This window comes from Sminthopsis crassicaudata, chromosome 4, assembly GCF_048593235.1.
Source record: "Sminthopsis crassicaudata isolate SCR6 chromosome 4, ASM4859323v1, whole genome shotgun sequence".
Lineage (NCBI taxonomy): Eukaryota > Metazoa > Chordata > Mammalia > Dasyuromorphia > Dasyuridae > Sminthopsis > Sminthopsis crassicaudata.
The window spans coordinates 437,383,714-437,401,689 of NC_133620.1; the positions used below are offsets into that span (position 1 = coordinate 437,383,714).

At 36.1% G+C, this 17,976-nt stretch overlaps 1 protein-coding gene across 3 annotated transcripts in view; it reads right to left on the reverse strand.

The window, feature by feature from the left end:
- SPAG17 (sperm associated antigen 17) overlaps positions 1–17,976 on the reverse strand; it is a 251,538-nt gene that overhangs the window by 167,730 nt on the left and 65,832 nt on the right. For all 3 annotated transcript variants that reach the window (XM_074263223.1, XM_074263224.1, XM_074263222.1), the window contains exon 4: positions 12,495–12,626. In XM_074263223.1, coding sequence (XP_074119324.1) covers positions 12,495–12,626 — 132 coding nt within the window. The remainder of the gene's footprint in view (positions 1–12,494; positions 12,627–17,976) is intronic.

Consider the following 17,976-nt stretch of genomic DNA (forward strand, 5'->3'; position numbering starts at 1 on the left):
TATTATTTTTTTGGGACTAAAAAACACCAGAGGGCTTATTTTCAGGGGAGGGCTTATTTTATCCTCCATCATGCCCCTTTTATCCTCCATCATGCCCATTTTAGCCTCCATCATGCCCCTTTTAGCCTCCATCATGCCCCCTGAGTGCTTATTTTATTCTCCATCGCTTACTGAACTTACCGAGTTTTTAGATGGTCCTGTCTCAGCTCTACTCCGCGGCGCTGCTCTCAGTAGCGCCAGCAAGCAAATCACCAGGGAAGAAGAGGATGACGCGCTCACTGCTGCAGCTCTGATTGGATGCAGCTCGGAGCGCGATGTGCGTTTCACCCGGGAGGGGAGGGCGGCGCTGCTTACTGAAGGTACCGCTACGCAGCATATAGCGCAGGGGATCACCATGATGACCGTTTTCATAGTAAGTTCGATAGGGCTTATTTTCGGGGAGGGCTTATTTTAGCGGAATATTAAAGAGTATGTGGGTGTCTTATTTTCAGGATAGGTCTTATTATCGGGGAAACACGGTATATATATACATATGTATATATGTAGTATATGATATAGTAACCTTTTTCTACTTATGATTCCTTTTAGCTCGAGAAATTTTTATGTGATATATGTACATATATATGTATACACACACACACACACACATATACATTACATCAAATCCTCAAAGAAAAAGGCTTAATTTCTGCTCATCTCAGAAGAGTGGTGATCATCATTCTTCTTGAGATGATACAAAGAAGGAATTCTGAGTTGAGAAGCTTAAAGAACCACTGGCAGAATTCTTGTCCTAACTTTGAACAATTTATCAAATTAACCATATTTTTTCACTCTTTCCTTATTCCAATAGCATGGGGTCTTCTGCATTTAGGATGCTCTCTAGTATTTTCTTTGCCAAGTTCAACTCTGCCTTATTCCAGTGATTTTTTTTTTTTTTTGGCACAGTGAATAATACAGTGATTTTCAGAATGTGGAGGCAGAATTTCTCTATTAGACATTTTAATATGGAGAATCTGGAATTCAAAGTTTTAAAAATAAATGTTAAAAATTGTTTCTACATGTAGTTGGGGAAAATACTAAATTTAAAAATTTATACTTCAATATGACTTTGGATTTTGCGTACTTTCTATCCAGAAATTCTTCAGTACTTTGTATACTAATATTGTAAGAAAGCTGTCTTCCAATAGTCCTGGGGCTGAACTAGGTGTTGGTGTTGGTTTTGTACAGTCTGAGGATTTTGGAATTTCCATTCACCTTGGCAGGTCATAATAGTCATCCAGTTTCCTTTTGAGCCTTGACATGTCAGGTTTTGTAAACTTAAACTATGACAGGGAGTATGGTGAGGGGAAACTGCCATTCCCAGTGCTATAAAGTACTTTTAAATATTATCTCATTTGATCCTCCCAACATCCCTAGGGGGTGGAAAGACCCCACTTCAGTTCCTGAGTCAGACACCTACTATGTTCCTGAGGGCAAGTCACTCAACACCTCTCAAGCTAAATTTTTTCATCTAAAATATAAAATAAAGGAGTTAAGCCTAACAACAGCCTCTAAGCTTCTTTCAAAATTTAATTTATATTAGATCCTATAATTTAAGACTCAAAGGGATAAATCTGATTTTTAGATCATCAGAGAGGTATTTTTAGGATAATAAAATTAATCCTTTGTCCCTCAAGTCACACCACAATATATCAGAAAGCCAACTCTAATGATACTGCAAAAGAAAGACCTTTGTCCCAGAACTACAGAGTGGACTTGTCTTTACTGTGATGATGTGAAATGTTTAGCGTAGATGGTTAGGGTCAGCAATTCTTGAAGATACTTGAATCTTTCAACTCTATAGCAGATGGAATATTCAGTGTACCTTAATTTATCACAGGGAAGAATAATAATTGTGTTACATGCAAAAATAAGTTAAGGGTTGTTGATAAAGAGCCATAGATTCATAGACTAACCCAGTTGGGAGGTGGGAATGGGAGGGTATAGGGGAAGGGAGGCTTATTTTGATCCTTAAATCTTGAATTTTATGGTACAAAACATTTTGCTTTACTACTTAAGAACTAAGAATTAGACGGGTGATTTCACTGTTATGGGGAACTGTCAAGGAACAATGTGTTCTACTAAAGGACTTTCTCTACCATTTCTCCTAATATTCAAATATAAACAGGGCTCACTGAATGCTGTATGTGAAGATCTATTCTGGCCACATAATGACTATGAAAACCACAAATTAACATTATTTATGTTTCACTGTAAATTTTGGTTAAACTTTTTTCCACTTACATTTTAATCTGCTGGCTACATGGCCCTCCTGTTTTACCTTCCTGGTTTAGAAGTCTGAGAATTTGATCACAAATAATCTGTGCCATACAGCCAGCAGGTATCAAAAGTGCATACCCAGAATTTCCTGGTTCCAAGGGCAATACTTTCCACTTCATCATGCTGCTTTCATATTTTCTTTCCTTTGCTCTTTAATTAAAGGACACTGGTCTTTAATTAAAGGATACTACAACTTGAGTTTCATCAAAAATGCTGACTTTTAACCAAATTCTTGCCTTTTTGGTTTCTCAGATCACAAAGATCTTTTCCTACACAGACCAAGGATAGATTTCCCCCTGAAATCTATGAAAAGCTACAGATTAAGGAAGCAAAATAAGACCCTCTCTCTGATATGCTTTGAAAATAACTTTTAATCCCAAATATAGAAACTGAGGCATGGGGAGGTTGAATTGGAATTTACCCAAAGTAACACAATTAATGTGTTTGGAAGAGACATAAAACTCAGCTTGCAGAATTTCTAGGAGGAAAAATACAAGATTGACTAAAACATTTATTTTTAAATTAAGTTGCCTCTTGTCAATTATTTTGTAGGAAATAATTTAAAGTAAATTTATATTTAGTAAAAAATAATTTGAAACTGCCAACCAGCAAGAGATTAAGAGTTTATGTATTCTAGGTCAGGGAGATGAACAAGTAGATTTATGGATTGCAGATAGCTAGAAACAATACAGCAAATAAAATCTGAGAAATATTTGGCTAATAGTCTAATTTTCTGAGAATATAGATTGTATAAAAGGGAAAATGGACAATAAGATTGGAAAAAGTAATTGGAATTGATCTGTGGAGAAGCTTAAAGGCCAAGCTAAAGAGTCTGTATTTTTTAAAAGTGCCATTAAAGGCATTTTAGTAGGTAAGTAATGTGATTGGCCCTGTACATTAGGAATTTTAAGAGAAGCCTTGCAAATATTTCCATAAAAGTTGGCATCTTCTTTTCAATTCAGTCTTTCAGAGCTGCCTAAAATTTGCAAAGTAAAATGACTTGTCCAGGATCATCCAGTCAATTTTAGTGAAATTTAGAGAGGCTTTAAACACAGGTATTTGTGGCTATGGACAGCTTTTTTTTTTTTTAAATCAATTTCTTATTCATTATGGCACACTGTTCTTTATGACCAACATAGGAGTAAACTATACATAGATAATTTTCAACATTCACCTTTGTAAAACCTTGTGTTCCAATTTTTTTTCCTTCTCTTCCCTTCACCCCCTCCCCTAGATAGCAAGTAATACGATATATGTTAAACAAGTGCAATACTTATATATATATATGTATATATATATAGTTCCACAATTATCATATTGCACAAGAAAAATAAGATCAAAAAGGGAAAAAAGGATAAAGAAAACAAAATGCAAGCAAACAACAATAAAAAAGGTGAAAATACTATATTGTGGTCTACACTCAGTCCCCACAGAACTCTTTATGGGTGTAGATGGCTCTCTTCATCACAACACTTTTGAATCTGATTTGAATCACCTTACTGTTGAAAAGAGCCAGATCCTTGAGAACTGATCATCATATAATCATGTTGTTGTTGTGCACAATGTTCTCCTGTTTCTGCTTTTTTCACTTAGTATCAGTTCATATAAATCCCTCCAGACCTCTCTGAAATAATCCTGTTGATCGTATTTCATAGACAATAATTTCCATAACATTCATATACCATAATTTATTTAGCCATTCTCCAACTGATGGGCATTTACTCGATTTCCCGTTTCTTGCTGCTACAAATATTTTTCCACACAGAGACTCTTTTCCCTTTTTAAAGAAGGATACAGATTTAGTAGAGAAACTGCTGGATCAAAGGATATTCACAGTTTGGTTGCTCTTTGGGCATAGTTCCAAATTGTTTTCCAGAATGGTTAGATCATTTCACAATGCCACCAACAATGTATCAGTGTCCCAGTTTTCCCACATTCCCTCTAACATTCATCATTATCTTTTCCTGTCATTTTAAATAATCTGAGAGGTGTGCAATGGTGCTCAGAGTAATCCTAATTTGAATTTCTCAAATGAATAATGATTTAGAGCATATATATATATATATGTGTGTGTGTGTGTGTGTGTGTGTGTGTGTGTGTATACACTATAAATAGTTTTAATAAGAAGGAGCATGCTGCAGACTCACAGTAGGAATGAAATAAAGATAGAATAAAGCCCACCAGGAAAAGGAAAGCATCTTTCCTAATATACCAGTTATTGAAGCAGGAAGCCATCTTCCTCTTCCCAAATGAAAAATGAAGAAGGAGAGAGGAACCATGAGAAAAAAGTTGTATCCATTTGTGAGCCAGAAACAACCACACTGCATTTTTTAAAAATCAGTGAATAAAGGAAAAAAACATGTTATGATATGTAATCTGCAGCTGCTGAGTCCTCTCCAAGAATTCCATTTCTCCGCAATGTCATTAAGATTGCTTCTCCCAGCCCCCAGCCCACTACATCTGGTAAGTACAGTCTGAGTAGATTAATATCATGGCATGAATGAACCTCTGGGTAGATCCCTGCATTTGGGCATATACATTAGCACTAAGTCGATGAAGCTTCTTAAATAAAAGACTCTTGGATGCTAATAAATCTTTCAAAATAGAATTGAGTTTTTTTTATTTTGCCTTAACCCTCCGTCTCCTTTTGACCTCATAGTTCTTTAATGTGGAACTTGGTTAATTATAATACTTCCAAAATTTCTACCCTCCTGAATGTTTGGTATAGTCATTCTAGCTTTCAGTAAGTTGATTTCTAATTATAATGCCAGATCTAAGTCTTGATCTTTCTTTCCCCATTCTTTCACAAGTTTTGCTTCAAAACTTATGTCTTCCTCTCATCTGCTCTATTTTCTAATAAAAACTTCCCTTCTTCCAGAACCTGATCTCACTAATGGTTGTAAGACAAATAACATGATCAATTAATTCCCACTAAAAGTGTGAATTCTTATAGGAGTATATACTAGGAATCACAGAGTTAAAAGCCACATGGTCCAAGATATAATTCATATCCCAGAAGAGTCCCTATTAATCCAAATGAAATTCACATGAGTGGAATTTCTGAGAGACTGAATAAAGAATTTTAGACTAGTTAGGAGAAATATTTTGGGGAAGGGAACTTTAAAAGTCGTTTTAGGGATCCTAGGTAAAAACCAAGAAGGCCTGATAGCTTTTGCCGACTTGGTTTACAGTGTCTGGCAGGATTATTGAGAGATATGTGCTTGGTATAGCACCAAAGTTCTGTGGAAATAGAGTATAGTGAATAGAGACACAGCCTTGGAATCAGAAAGATTTGAAGATTCATAATCCTATTTCTGACACACATTGTGGGAGTCTAGACAACCTCTGGATGTTCTAGGCAATTCTAAGACTATATGTTACAGAGAGAAGTGAAAAGAAGACAGAATGTAAATTCCCTAGACTAATGAAATCAGAGGTCCTACTTTTAGAGAGAAAAAAAGAAGGAAAGGAATAAAGAAAGGAAAGAAGAAGGAAAGGTTTATTAAATGACTATTGTATGCCAGTCATCATGTTAGGTAAGCACTTTACAAATATTATCTCATTTGATACAACAATCCTGTGAGGCAGATGTTATTAACTTCATTTTACAATTGGGGAAACTGAGGTAAATAGCGACTAAGTGACATTGTCAGGGTCATGCTGCTTGCTAATAAGTTTCCGAGACTGGATCTGAATTCAGATTTTCCTTATTCCAGGCCCAACTCTCTATCCATTGTACCACCATCTGTTATTATAGTTCAAATGCCTGTGATTTTGTCAGTGTGGGTTTATTTCCACCAAAGTTTTCTGTAATTCCCCTATGCTGTAGGAACTGATTTATAGATCTGTTAAGTCATTTTCAGTTGTGTCCAATTCTCTGTGACTCCTTGTGCGGTTTTCTTTGGTAAAGATACTGAAGTGGTTTGCCATTTCCTTCTTCAGTTATTTTGCAGATAAGGAAACTGAGGCAAACATGGTCAAATGTCTTGCCCATGGGCATATAGCTAGGATTTTCACTTAGAATTTTCTTAACTGATTAAGGTGTGAGGTCTACAGGGGGCAGTATAATTTATTCAATTAACCCCTCAAATTACATAGGTGTATACAGAATAGAGATAAATGCTAGGTAAAAATACTAGAAGTTAAAAGAACAAGGAAAGGTTTAATGTAGGAAGTATTGGAGTACCAGAAAAAGAATGGGTCTCTATCCTCAATCCTATTAGTTTTCTCTTTAAATTCAATGGATTCCATGTCATTAGAATATCTGATAAATATCTCGATTTTCCATTAAAGGGACATTGTTCAGTATAGAATGACTACCCACCTCCCTGAATTTGAACATGAATTATTACTTTAGATCTATTCCACCAGCTTTACATCAATATATCTGTGCTATCATCCAGAGTATTTTTCTTCCCAATAATCTCTTATAGAGTTTGTTAAATGGGAACAGCCCATGAATAGCCTCTGTACTTTCAGAAAGTTGTACAAATTAATTCTTAAAAAAAAAAAAAAACTAAATGAAAATACAAGTAAATAAATTTCTGTTGATTGATTAAACGCACCAGCTCTACTTCTAGTGGATCAACATTAACAACAGCAACACCATTATTAATAGCCATCATTCACAATTCTCTAGTATAGCTCTTTCCCTGTTGGGGAGTTGCCAGTTCAAGCATTCTCTCTCTCTCTCTCTCTCTCTCTCTCTCTCTCTCTCTCTCTCTCTCTCTCTCTCTCTCTTCTCTCTCTCTCTCTCTCTCTCTCTTCTCTCTCTCTCTCTCTCTCTCTCTCTCTCTCTCTCTCTCTTTCTCTCTTCTCTCTCTCTCTCTCTCTCTCTCTCTCTCTCTCTCTCCTCTCTCTCTCCTCTCTCTCTCCTCTCTCTCTCCTCTCTCTCCTCTCTCTCCTCTCTCTCCTCTCTCTCCTCTCTCTCCTCTCTCTCCTCTCTCTCCTCTCTCTCCTCTCTCTCCTCTCTCTTCTCTCTTCTCTCTTCTCTCTTCTCTCTTCTCTCTCTTCTCCTCTCTTCTCTCTTCTCTCTTCTCTCTTCTCTCTTCTCTCTTCTCTCTTCTCTCTTCTCTCTTCTCTCTCTCTCTCTCTCTCTCTCTCTCTCTCTCTCTCTCTCTCTCTCTCTCTCTCCCTATATCCATTTATAAATGAGGAAGTTGAATGGTTTAAGTGATTTTGCTGCAGTTCCAAAGCTAATATGAGACAGAACTGGGTCTTAAATCTACATCTAACTTTAGGGCCAATGCTTTTTTTACTCTGAACTCCTATGCTTCATGATACAGCAACTGTAATTATTTTATGGCATGAAGATATAACTTTTTATATTTCAAATTCGTATGTCCAATTGAATCTCTTCAAAAATCCTTCCAAAATGCTAATTAATTATCCAGAATTCCATTTAAGAAAGAAAACACCATTATATCTATTTTACAGATGAACAAAATAGGCATCTCTGGTAATGGTTTATTTTTTTTTCCTCCTTAGTCCTATTTTTATAGCTTACTCAGGACTGGGAATCATGACAGTAATATCCTGGGCTCAGTAATCCATGCAAAGAAGGGGGACTTTACCCTATCTCTGAAGAATTCCAACTAGTTACTGAAGCAAGTTATTCCTTTCCTGAAATCATGCTGGTTCCCCCCCCCCAAATAAAGTCCCTTGCCCTTTCTTTGTTTGATTTCTTAAAAATAGTTTCTAAATATTTTAACCACAACTGAATCAAAACTAACCAGTTTGTAATTTCCTGGTATGTCCCTATGGCTTTTCTTTTCAAACAAATGAAAGAAAAAGATTTTTTTTTTAAATGGCATTATGTTGGCTAGTTTCCAGTCTTCAGGGGTTTCCACTGAACCAAGCTGGAAACCGTCTGGGAAAGTGGCTCTCATTTCTTTTCCAGCTTCCTTCTGTGGAGATTCTGGATCATTCATGGTTATAGTTGTGATGTATTATCAAATTGCAGAATTCTGAGTGGCTGAAGAAATAGCTATCAGCACTCCCCCTCCTTTCTTCTCTGCTATATTTCTTTGTCTCTAATTCAGTCAAACGTATGGTATTTGAGTAGGTCAGAGAAAGAACTCTTCATTCTTCCTAAAACTGATTTCTAAAACCAGTGAGGGGGGGAAATGGACCCTGGGCTCATAGAGTCAGAGCAGGAAGGCATCTCAAAAATCATCTAGCTCTTTCTACTTTCTCATTTTATTGATGAGGAAACCAAGTTCCATAGAGAAGAAAGTGAAATGCATAATAAAGGCACATCAGCAGGAATAGAGACGAGATTCAAAGGTCTTCTGAATCCAAATCAAGCAACTTTCACACTGAAGTACTATTTCAGCTTGGGATCTTTGGTGAAATTTACTCATTAGAAAGCAAAACAATTAGAATTGTTATGTCTTTTCCTAAAGACCATTACTTAATATGTGAGTGTTCTGAATTCACCTAGAGGGAAAAAAGTGGAAATTTATTCCAATCCAAAAGTATTTATTGTGTATGTCTATATCTATGAATATATCTATGATTATGTCCATGTTTATGTCGATGGCTATGTCTTTGTAAGTGGCTATATCTATGAATATATCTGTCTGCACATGGGTATGAATATATTTATGTCTATGTAAATGACTATGGCTATGAATATGTACATGCCTGTGTTTATATCTCTGTTTTATCTATATCTATATATGTATATGTATGTCTACATGTGTGCATGCATGTATATAGTTACTTTTATAAATACATAGGTATACATACATACACACAACTATATTTGAAAACTATGTTTCTAGTGTGCTATTTCATTATGTAAAATAGCTAATCACTTATGAATGTATTTCTTTTTTAAAGACACCATTTTCTTTTGCTAGTTTCATTTATTTTCCAAGTTACATTCTCAGATGAAGTAAAATATTTTAGAACATATTTAAAGGTTATGGTTTTTGACAGGCAAAAATAATATATAAATATATATTATAAATAATGTAGCATATATTACATATGCTTAAAATATACTATAAATAATATTTGGAGTAAAAAGGAATCGACATTGTAGGAAGAACACATTACCTTTATACTATGATTAAACTGAAACAGGGATAAAAGTAGAACACAAATGTGTCACTTCGAAAGCATGAATAATAATTGGTGGGAGCACTTATCTTGGCAAGGCAAAAGCTAACTGATGAATTGCCTGAAAAATTCATGTCTATGTGATGTAGATACCTAGGATATATTCATGAATATACTGTTCTCTTATAAAATTCATATCGCAATAAAAATGAACTCAGTTGAAACCACAGAAGTAAAAGACCAAATGCAATATAGGATTTGAACATAGATTGCCAAACTAACTTTTATTCTCCTATACCACATTTCTTCATGTAGCACATCCTATTACATGTCAACAAATTCATTTACTGAATAATGTCTAATCACATCAATCTAATTTCATTAATTATATTGTTGTGACTTAAGGTTTGGGATTAATGCTTTACAGCAATTGCCTAATAAAGACATCATGTTTGATTGTGTTATCTTCCCACAAAGTTCCATACATATCAAAAACTCATTTCCTTTGAAATTTGAATCTTAAACCTGCACATCTTTGGGCTTAAAAGATTTCATTGTAATAACTGGTAATTATTGTAGTCTAAAATGATTTGAAAAGTACAAAACACTCTAAAAATACTTAGAGTTTCTATTTTTATCTTTTTTTTCCTGGCAAGTTTTTTACTGACATAAGGATATTATAACGTATTTTCATCACAACAATGATTTGAAGAAATTTTATTATCCCCATTATATAAATAAGAACATAGGCCCAGAAATTATTTATTCATGGCTCTCAGAAAGTAACAGGAACAGAATTTCAGATCCTTAGAGAACATTTGCTCTGATTATTATCCAAATAAGATTCCTCTCTAAAGAAGAACTGATAAATGGTCATTCAGCCTTTACATGAAGACATGAAGGAGGGGGAACCTACCACCTGCAAAGGCAGATTATTTAATTTTTGGAGAGTGCTAGGATGAAGTAAGTATTGAGAAGATGTTCCAAACATTCAGGCTAAATGTGAATCTCTGCAATTGCCACCTATTAATGTTAATTTTCATCCCTGGGGTAAGTGCAATATAAGTGATGCTAAATACCACAGGTTGAAGTTTTAGCTTCATCGCTTCCAACTGAGGATATCTTTATTTTCCCATTTGTAAAAGATGAGAGAAAGTCCCTAGAAATCTATTTGTATTGCATGCCTATAGAAGAACATGCTATCATGGCCCTGGGCCATTCAAATAGATTTTCAACAAGACCCCCAAACAGTCCAGATATTTTGAGTAGTGATAATGAGTGAATGGAGTTCACTTTGGCATCACATTGCTAAAAATATTTAAGAGTTTTGTTGGACTGTGCATAAATCTTTCTGCCAAGCATAGCTCCATTTTCACAGACAAATTAAATGAAATCCCCACAAGCAAATTAAATATCAAGACAGGTAATACGTGAGCAGAAAAAGAAAATGGATTGCTGAAAAATAGCTTTAATTTGGTATAGAAGTGCAAATGTGATATCATTCTAGTAAATAAATGCCATGCAATGGGGCAGCAGAAAACTACAGAATAAATATAGGATTTTGAGTCATGAGCTCTGGGTTTCAATCTTAACTGCCACCAGCTAATAGGCTTCAAAGAAGGGTAGAAGATTGGGAATAGTATTATTATTTTTATTTTATTTTTTTATGTTTCCTAATATACAATGTAAGCCAACTTTTTTTCATCTAATATGTATCATAAGGCTAGGTACAGGCTAATTCTTCGTTACCTCATCCTTTCCACTTTTTGTTTGCTTTCATTTTTTTTCTTTCCATATTTCCAGCTTACCTTTTGACTATCTAAATATATTACTAGAAAAACAACACTTTGGTATATACCTGACATCAGTGATTGGTTAGTGATGTGTCTCCACATCATAAGAAATAGCAATCCTCCAATAAACACACATTCAAAACTGTTTGCACTACTTTCTACCCAGGTTACTTAACACCTTTGGAATCCAATTTTTACCTTGCAACAAGAAAATTGGATTTACACACATATATTGTGTCTAAGTTATACTGTAACACATTTAATATGTATGGGATTGCCTGTCATCTAGGGGAGGGAGTAGAGGGAGGGAGGGAAAAATCTGAAAAAATGAATACAAGGGATAATGTTGTAAAAAAAATTACTCATGCATATGTACTGTCAAAAATTATAATTACAAAATCAATTTAAAAAATAAACACACACACTCATTAAGTGACTACTGTGTACAATGCATTGTGCTAGTCAATGGAAGTATAAAAGAAAAAGATATCGTGTCCGCTCTCAGGAAGTTTACATTCTTTTGGGGACAAAAAAAAACATACTTATATAAGTATAGATAAATTATGTACAAGAAAATACAAAGGAATTTTGGGAGAGAGACAGGAGCATCTGAGGGGAATCAGAAAAGATCTTATATAAGAGATGATGCTTAAGCCAGTGTCCAAAGGAATTCAGAGATTACAAGAGATCAAGATACAGTCTGTGCAAAGGCACTGAGGTAAGAGATGTAAGGTACACAAGGAAGAGCATGCTGGTCAATTTGGCTGAAATGCATGGAGAACAGTCAACTACAATATTATCATTATCTTGAAAAGACAGGATCAGAAGCAATTGGGTGCATTTTACAGAAGAGAGATCTGAATCTCAGGGAAGGCATGTGACTTATTGACAGAGGCAGGACACGAAGCCAGGTCCCCCCCACTCTGGTCCATTTTCTATGTATGTGCTTTTGAGAAATCAGATACTTTTTGTACCCTTTTGAGATCTCATGTTTCTTAGGAAGTATTAGTGGGAAGAGGTAGCCCAATGAGCTAAGATACCATTGAACTATGGGATCATGAAAAAATGACTTTCCTTGGATGCAGAGGTTCTTAAATGTATCTCATGAACCCCTTTGGTTATCTGGTGGAGCCTGATAATGTTTTTAAGTGTATAACATAAAATAATAAAAAGTTGGCAAAGGAAATAAATTATATTAAAATAACCCAATTGGAAAAATAAGAGAATCAGTGGATAGCAATAGACCTTACTTTGCAGAAGCATGTCTGGGTTTCATGTCTTCCTTATTTCCATGAGAAACCCCACCAATCATCCTACCTTCCTTTCCATCTCCCTTCGTTGTTCATCCTTATGTTTGATATTCAGCAGTTGGTATTTAATGAGTTTCCCAATTAATGGCTGGGTAAGTTTCTCTCCAGCAGTCATGATGGCTCTTGCTGCATTTACTACCTGTGAGGACAGAGAGATGATTATGGCAGGAAGGAGTTATCAGCTGAATGACCACATTTCCCAAGATTCCAAGAGAGAATAAACATTTCTATTTCATGATAATTGATTTTTTTAAAAAAATTTGAGAATAATAACTCATAATTACAATATTTTGTAGTACAATACTGTATGAGGATGTATTCTGATTGAAGTGGATATCTTCAACATAGAGAAGATCTAATTCAGTTCCAGTTGATCAATGATGGACAGAATCAGCTACACCCAAAGAAGGAACACTGGGAATTGAGTGTAAACTGTTTCCACTATTATCTTTCTACCCAGGTTACTTATACCTTCAGAATCCAATTCTTAGAGTGTAACAAGAAATTGGCTTTACACACATATATTGTATCTAGGACATACTGTAACACATTTAACATGTATGGGATTGCCTGTCATCTAGGGGAAGGAGTAGAGGAAGGGAGGGGAAAATTTGGAAAAGTGAATACAAGGGATAATGTTGTAAAAAAAATTTACCCATGCATATGAACTGTCAAAAACAATTATAATTATAAAATTAATTTAAAAAACAACAATATTTTGTAGTATCCAATGCTTCCTGCAACATTGACACCACAATGGGAGCTGAAGAATTATGGAACATATCACAGGGTCGTGATATAGTATAATTGTAAAATCATAGTGGTAGGAGAAAGGAAACAAGTATTTATTTAGTGTCTACCATGTGCCAAGTACTGTGCCATATATATATGTACATACATATATATATGCATAAATACACATCTACATCAAATGTGATGCTGTGATCTGAACAAAGTAAAATTGCAGTAACTCAAAAGAAACATGAGATGCACAGATTTAGAGATCTCCATTCCAAATGTCCAAAGGTTGTGTCCAACCTATGTTAGAGCCTTTTGACTTTGTATTGCTCTGATCAGTCACAGTTGGACACACCATACCCTGACCCCAATATAGTTGCCTTTTCAAGCATGAGGGACAACCACCAACCAAGCATATACACACATCCACATATATACATCCACACACATATGCACACATATTTTGTTGTTGATATTCCATCATTTTAACCATATCTGACTCTTGTGACCTTTTTGGGGAGGTTTTCTTGGCAAAGATACTAGAGTAGTTTGTCATTTCCTTCTTTAGCTCATTTTATAAATGAAAAAATGAGGCAAACCAAGTTAAGTGACTACTTGTATAGGAAGTTTCCTATGCTAGTATATCAAAGGCTGGATTCCAAAATACTCTTCCCCACAAAAAAAAAAAATCTTTCAGGACATAACTTTAGTCAATAGGAATAGGACAATGAACTTGGAATTAAAAAAACTTGGGTTCGGACTTCTATTACCTCCGTGACTCTGGGCAAGTCACTTAAATTCCTGTGCCTCCGTTTTCTCAGAGATGATGGCCTCTAAGCTTCTTTTCTGCTCTAAATTTATGATCTTATTAACACTGGAATTCAACTATAAAACTCAAATAAAATAATACACATAACATGCCTTGTAATCATAAATACTATATTCACATGAACTATCCTTATTATTCATGGATTCAAAGAATTGTGAATAGAAACCTTTGAGATAACTCACTGCAGTGTATAAATTAAACAAAACTCTAAGTTAGCCATATTATTTGACATATGAATTCTTTTTCAGTCAATTTAGAGGCTTCTCTCTCTGAGGATGGTACTAGACTGGTGCAGAAAGAAGGGGTACAACTTTCACTCTTCTAGATTTTTAAGAAATTAGTTTAATGAAGCAGGAAAGACTGTTGTTTTCATTCTTTAAAAAAATTTCCAACTGTACTTTGTTAGTTCGTGGCATAGAATATGGTTTTTATAATGATGGGAGTAGTTGGGTTTGCCTCTTTTATATATATTGGGGACTAAATTCAAATGAGAGATAAAAGCATCCTGAAGAGATTCTGTGCTCATGGGTCTTCCCTTCCCCCCTTGCCTTGTTATTTAATGCTGATCCTGTTGGTATGTAGCCTAATTGGGGTGAAATAAGGCTATTGAGTTTTCTTTGGGTGACGACAGTACTAGGAACATACAGCTGCATTGTCCAGATGTGTGGCATTGACAGCCTGGTTTATGGCTGTATTTTTTACAACTTGTTTCCACTGCATTTCATACAACTCACTAACATCTGGGCCCTTTTCCTCGGAGTCCCATAACCACTTTATTTACTGCAAAAAAAAAAATAATCGAATAAACGTTTAAAATACCATAAAAAAGTTGTTACAAATTTCTTTCTGTTCGTGTTATCTTCTTACCAACATTCACTCACTGTCAAAGAGCAATCTTGCTTGTAGTAGTTTTTCTACTTTTGTTTTTAAGTAAGCATTAGATATATTTTATAAGATCGGGATGAATTAGGTGTTACTAAAATGTTCTGACATGTTGCTTTCCACTTCCCAATCCTCTCCCCCCCCAGCCTGCCCCCCAGCCCCTCAGAGCAATTACACATGGGCACATATGGTGTCAATTTTACCCACGTCAGGCTCAGACACAATGACCAGGCACACTGCATCCCCCTGAACTGTGTCTTGTCTGAGATTTGTACCACTATTCGGTCAGGGTTTTCCTGACTCTTTTTTTTTTCCTTGTTCCTTATGTTTTTTTTTTTTCATTCCACCAAGAGAAATAGCCAAATAAAGCACAAAAAGGAGGAAGGAGAGAAAAAGTAAAAGTATATATGGGGGAGGTAGATAGGGAACAGTGAGGATATGTGTTGCCTCTAACTATAGAAGACCATACAACCATGCCAAAATGTAACTAGAGATCTTATGGACCTGATTATGGGTTCATAGGATGATTTAGCAGTAGGGAAAAATCATGGAAGGGCCTCCTTTAAAATTGAGCTCTTCTTTAAAAAAGAAATTATTGAAGAAATCAAAAATCAAAATCACTTGAATATGCTCTAAAAAATTAGGATTCAATGACTTGTAAGGATTTTTTAACCTCTAAATCTATTTTCTCAACATCTTAATAATTTGTCTTTCTATGAGGCTGTAAAGTTTACAATGTTTTCCTCACAATTGCCCCCCCCCCAATGAAGTAGATACTGAAATATCCAAATCTTCGTTTTATAGATAATAAGAAAACTAAGAGAAGACTTGTCTCCATTCTTAACACTTAATAAGTGGCAGAGCAAGGCTTTGCCCCTAAATCTCTTGAGTCCAAATCAATCATTGTTTGGAAAACAATTCAAACAGTTCAATATTTTTATTTTTAGAGGCTCCGTAACACAATTTAGAAAATATTTAAGGTGAACTACCAAACATGGAGCACACCTGGTTCGAACCCCTTGAAACAACCGCAGCTTCATGAAGAACAGGTCTCAGTTGCAAGGGAGTCTCCAGGGACAAGAGGTTGCACAAGGCCTTGTAAAGTGAAAACCACCTACTTGGGGCTGGCCCTCAGGGAAACCTCAGGATTGGTCTAAAATGGCACTTGTAGCCATTTACCAGGAAAGTTCAATTTCTTGCTGACAATCCTGCTGTACTGGGAAAATCTGCATTAAAGCTCAATCTGTTCGCCTTTAAAAACACATAGCTAGTTAGCTAGCTGAGCACATCTGCCTAGTGTCCAAATGGAACGGTGAAATAGTGAGGTCTCTAGGTGATGCTATAGTCAGGAGGTTGAAAATCAGACTAATAGTTGTGGGACTATTTGCTCTTTTGCCTCAGTTTTCCCAGCTGTGAAATGGGGACTACAATAGAACCTACCTCCAAAAGTTGTTGTAAAGATCAAATGAAATATCGGTAAAACACTTAGCCCAGCGCCTGACATATTCCAGATATTAAATGAATATAAATTCTATTCTACTTGCTGTGATAGCATGGTGAGGGTTGAAAAATTACGAAAATGTTAAAAGAGTGTTAAACATTGGAATGGCTGATGATGTGAGCCTTCCTTGTCTGATGGACCTGTTCAAAGGAAATGTTTACTTATGTGTCTGGAGGGGTTGAGGTGAAGCCTCCCTGGCATCTTGGTGATGGATTAGATGTCTCTAGAGTGCTCTCCCAGGTCTGTTTCAATGATTCTGCAATGAATGCTAGCTCTCTGTACTGAAAATTCATCAAGCACAAGAAAATATCCTGATTGAAAGCTACTTATAGGCCACAAAGGCATTTTCTGGGCTTTCTGAAACCTGTGAAGTAGATCTACAGGGAGTGCAGGGCTTAAAATCAAAATATGGCATAGTTTCAAAACACAGTAAAAGCTTGTTATGGTGACAAGGTCTGATGGGCAGGCAGGGGGAAATAGGGGAGACGTAACATTGGTAAATTCCTGGCTGCCTGTGATATAATGACAAAATGAATTTTCTATGGTTGCTGGGCTGAGGAAGGGAGGAGATTGACTTAAAATAGCCTCCTATGGAATCACAGAGGCTGAGGTAGGAGAGACCTCAGATGGTATCTACTCTAGTCTAACCCAGATATGAGTAGAAATCCCATCTACAAGGCTTCAAGTTGCCTGAAAAGTGGTCATCCAGTCTGGAATTTCATGTATCCAACCAACTTCTGAGACAGCCTAGGATGCAACTGCAGAACTGGGTGCCACATAATTGGGGTAGGAAGCACTGATGGGAAGCACAGCTGTGTGAAGTCCCCCTCAGCCAGGGACCTGTGCCCTCCTTACTTCTGGAATAGTTCTCCTTCCAGACTCTAGCTGAATATGTCAGTAGTTGTTGAAACCAGGCAGCCCTCCCCCCAAAAAAAACACTCCTACAGTAGTGATTGAGGAACCTTATTTATCTCTAGTTTTCTTTTAAATTAGGGAAGATGGCCTCCCTTGTCAAAATTGAGCTCTTTTGATAACATGGAGAGTGAACATGTCATGTTCTCTCTTTCCTTTTTCCTTTCTTTTCCTTTCTCCTTTCCCCTTTGTTTTCTTTTCCCCTTTCCCATTTTTTCTCCTTTCCTTTCCCCTTTTATTTCTCCCCTCCCCTCCCCTCCCCTCCCCTCCCCTCCCCTCCCCTCCTCTCCTCTCCTCTCCTCTCCTCTCTTCTCCTCTCCTCTCCTCTCCTCTCCTCTCCTCTCCTCTCTTCTTTTCATTCCTTTCCTTTCTTCTTTTCATTCCTCTCCTTTACTTTCCCTTTCCCTTTCCAAATCCTTCCTTCCTCCTTATAAATCAGACTGAGACAAAAAAGGTCGGAGGCAATATGCATAGCTCTTTGGGAGAGACAAACAAAAGCTTATCATGTACTTCCAGATGATCCCACTCTAAATATTCAATGAATTCCATTGGTTTTTATAATAAAAATAAAAATCTTTAGAGCTTCTTAATTTCCTGAATGATTCATATGGTTCAGGGTTCTTGAGG